General features: G+C 57.5%; 1 protein-coding gene across 3 annotated transcripts in view; it reads left to right on the forward strand.

The window, feature by feature from the left end:
- The first annotated feature begins 273 nt into the window (after positions 1-273).
- BTBD11 (BTB domain containing 11) overlaps positions 274-3869 on the forward strand; it is a 173561-nt gene continuing 169965 nt past the window's right edge. For all 3 annotated transcript variants that reach the window (XM_027886639.1, XM_027886640.1, XM_027886641.1), the window contains exon 1: positions 274-1337. In XM_027886639.1, the coding sequence (XP_027742440.1) occupies positions 371-1337 (967 nt within the window). In that variant the 5' untranslated portion in view covers positions 274-370. The remainder of the gene's footprint in view (positions 1338-3869) is intronic.

The raw sequence follows: 3869 nt of genomic DNA on the forward strand, positions 1-3869 counted from the left end.
CGGCCGGGCAGGGCGCCGTCTCATTGGCCGCCGGGAGCGTCGCTTTGCATATCCCCGCCCCCGCGCCGCCCCATTGGCTGCGAGCCGGCGGCGCTTTGCATAGCCCCGCCCTCCACCCCGCCGGCGGTCGGCGCGGCGCTGCGGTGTGGGGCCGGCGGCGCAGTGCAGGAGCGGAGTGCGAGCGGAGCCGGGGCGGCAGCGGGGCTCGGCCGGCGGCAGCAGCACAGCAGCATCGCCGCTTCGCTGCCGTCTGGCGGAACGGGGCGAAGCGAAGCGGCCGGCAGGTCACCCCGCGCTGGTCTGTCCCCTCCCGCGTTTCCCGTGAGCCGCTCCCCGCCCGGGTCCCGCGGGTGCAGCATGAAGTGCGGCGATGGCCCGGAGAGGTAAGACGGCGGTGAGGACGCTGGAAGACCTGACGCTGGACTCCGGGTATGGTGGCGCGGCGGACTCGGTGCGCTCCTCCAACTTGTCGCTGTGCTGCTCGGATTCGCACCCCGCGTACCCCTATGGAGGAAGCTGCTGGCCGCACCTAACTGACTCCATGCACAGTCGGCACAACAGCTTCGACACCGTCAACACCGTCCTAGCGGAAGACTCCGAGGTGCTGGACTGCGCGGGGCAGCAGTGCTCCCGGCTCCTGCCCGACCTTGAGGAGGTCCCCTGGAGCCTGGAGGAGGTGGAGGCACTGCTGCTGCCGCCGCCGCCGCGCCGGGAGCCGCGGGCGCCGGGCGCCGCCAGCCCCGGGAGCCGGGATGCGGCGGCGCGGCTCTCGACGCTGGTGAGCCGGGCGCTGGTGCGGATCGCCCGGGAGGCGCAGCGCCTGAGCCTCCGCTTCGCCAAGTGCACCAAGCACGAGGTGCGGAGCGCCATGGAGATCGTCCTGGGCTGGACGCTGGCGGCCCGCTGCACGGCGGCCGCCCTGGGCGCCCTCTCCCTCTACAACATGAGCAGCAGCGGCGGCGACCGCTTCAGCCGTGGCAAGTCGGCCCGGTGCGGACTGGCCTTCTCCGTGGGCAAGTTCTACCGCTGGATGGTGGACAGCCGCGTGGCCCTGCGCATCCACGAGCACGCCGCCATCTACCTCACGGCCGGCACCGAGAGCCTGTTCCGCGACATCCACGCGCGGGTCCTGGCCGGCCCCGCCGCCCCGCTCCCGCCGCCCGGCCGCCCCCCGGCCGCCGCCGCCGCCACCGCCGCCCCGGCCGAGAAGGAAAAGGAGGGCGGCGAGGCGCCCCGCTTCACCCTGGAGGCGCTGGAGCAGACGGTCAACAACGACCCCGAGCTCTGGGGCTTGCTGCAGCCCTACCAGCACCTCATCTGCGGAAAGAACGCCAGCGGTGAGTGAGTGCGGCCGCCGGGCGGGACCGGGCGCCACCGACCACCTGTTGCGCCGGGCGGGCCCCCGGGCGCTGGGCGGGCCCCGCCGCCGCACCTGCCGCCGGGGATGGGGTGCCCGCGGAGGGAGGAGCGGGCACCGCGGGGCGCGGCTGCCCCTCCACGGCGGTGCCCGGCGCGGGCAGGGATGGAGGGGATCTGCCGAGCATCCCCTGCCTGGCTCTGCCGGGGCTGCCCGCCCGCTCTCCGCGGAGATATGCGCGTGATTTTGGGGGGGCAGCTCGCCGGGGTGCCGGCGAGGGCTGGGTGAGAGACAGTGGTTCAGAGCTTCAGTTTTCCACAGGAAATAGCAGAAGCGCAGCTGAGCGCTCGCAGGCGAGATCAAACTTTGTTACATATGCAGTGGTTTGGCCAGCGATTGCGTGGTTGGCGCTGAAATGCAGTCTTTCTGGACAGATTTCATTCATGTTGCTGCATGTTTACCCAGAGGCTGACACAGATGCAACACGGTGATGCATCAACTTCCTGGACATTTCTTTCCCTTCGCTTTTTAAACGAAGAATCCGATGTTTTCAATAAGTTATCTTTCGATAGAGCAGCATTCCAAAGTTGACGTTTCTTGTTTCAGCTCCCTCTGTTTGTCAGGGAAGGGAAAATGGAACGAGCCGAGTCTCGGGGAGGCAGAGTTAAAATCGGGTGGTTTTTTTCCCTTCTCATAAGCGTGCACAGGCACATGCAAACACTTTTATTAAGCTTAAATTCAAAATACCTGTCAAGCTGAGATGCAAATATTGGAGAAGGGGAGAGGAAGGGAACTGGGAGAACAAGGATAACTGGAAGCTTAGATCACGTCTACAGATAAGCCTTGTTAAGTTGTTATAGCCACAGAGGATGCATTACAGCTAATTATCTATTGTCTTAAGACACCTTCTATCCCATAAGAGACCCAAAGGAGGATGCCAAGTGGGAGTGAAAGAAAAGGGCAGCTCCTTCTCCCTGGTGTAGATAGACGTGGTTTCGTTGTGTTCTTCTGGTGGTTTTACCCCAGCAGTGGATGTCCTCTCCAGAGGCTTTGCTGAACCTCCCCTCGAAATGCATTCGCAATCGGGGGCTTGTGTTGCCAGACCCTCGTGTGTTATTCCAGCGCTGTTGCAGGCAGGCATGGCTTCCCCAGGAGTGCCACCGTTGTTTTTTTCCTTGAGTCCTGCTGCTGTGCCTGTAGGTTTCAGATGGCACTGTGTTGCGTTTCTGACATTGCAGCACTGGCTGTGCAGGCTCCTATTGAGCCTTTCATTTTGTTTTGCGGCTCTCTCTAACTCCCTCTGTATCAGCTCAGTGGATTTAAATGAACTTCATTCTTACCCTCATTTATCTCACTTCTAGGGGCATAATACAGAGTTTTCATCTCCATTTTCTTGTAGCTTTACCTGCCATGAATCTCCTTGGTAGCTTAATCCTGACTCTAGCAAATAGCATTTTTTAAAAATTTTTGAATCAGACTCTAGCAAGTTGTCCATTTTGTTTTGCCTCTCTCCCTATGTCTCCCTGCTTCTCATGCAAATGCCTGAAGTGTTGTTTTGCTTTTTATCATCTTATAATACATAGTTTGGCATCCTGTTAAATATATTTAGAGTTACAGGTGCAAGCTGGAGCCAGGCCTCCTAATAAAAGCCGTTTTTTACTGCTGTTTATGTTTACTTAGATTTAATCCAAGGGTGTGTTGCATGCTCTTAAGTACTTTCATGGCAACTAAACCAGCCATTAGAAACCTTTAAACACATCAGCCTGTTTCTTCACCAGTGAGATATATATCTGTTTATATAGTCCTCACCATTTTGATGTCTTGAGTGCTCCCTGGTTATTTGCAAATGTTTCCTTCTCAGGCACTTAGAAAAGGTGGGGAAATCTGATGTGAGAGATTATTTGACCTGCTTGAAACTATTGGGGCAGGCTGTGGTAGGAGGCTTGGACTGCTAGAAGCTACATCTCTGTATAGTGGCTTAACCACAAGCTCATCCTTCCTCTACTCAGTACTTGAAACACCATGATAGTGCAGCTTAATAGGTAACAGACTTCTCACATCTATCTATGCTCTTCCAGGAGAAGAGACAGGTCTTGTACTCTGGAGGGGCAATAAACTGACAGGTCATTGCCCTGCTACGTGGCACGTGAACACCAAAGCACTGAAATCAGTGTGTTTGGTCCATCAGGTATGAACAAGAAGTGATGGTGGGTCCTTTCTGAAGGTACCACGGCTGGTATGAATTGAGTGAAGGTAGGGGATGGAAAGCAGTGCAAAAGCAGATTCCCTAACAGTACCTTATCTGCAGGCAGGTTTCTGAGGGGAGAGGTTCTGTCTCTCTGAGAGGCAAATGTCAGACCTTAAGTACTTTTCCAGGCTAAATCCAACACCTTAAAATCCACCCAGACAGTGGAACACGCAACCCGTGAAGATCATGGGATGCAAGTATGTGAGGAACATGAGTTTGCGCATGATGTAGTTCAAGATTGCTTTAATACAGTCTGTGAACACG

This window comes from Empidonax traillii, unplaced genomic scaffold, assembly GCF_003031625.1.
Source record: "Empidonax traillii isolate 1590-97213 ecotype Southwest subspecies unplaced genomic scaffold, ASM303162v1 scaffold191:size1449129, whole genome shotgun sequence".
Taxonomy (NCBI): domain Eukaryota; kingdom Metazoa; phylum Chordata; class Aves; order Passeriformes; family Tyrannidae; genus Empidonax; species Empidonax traillii.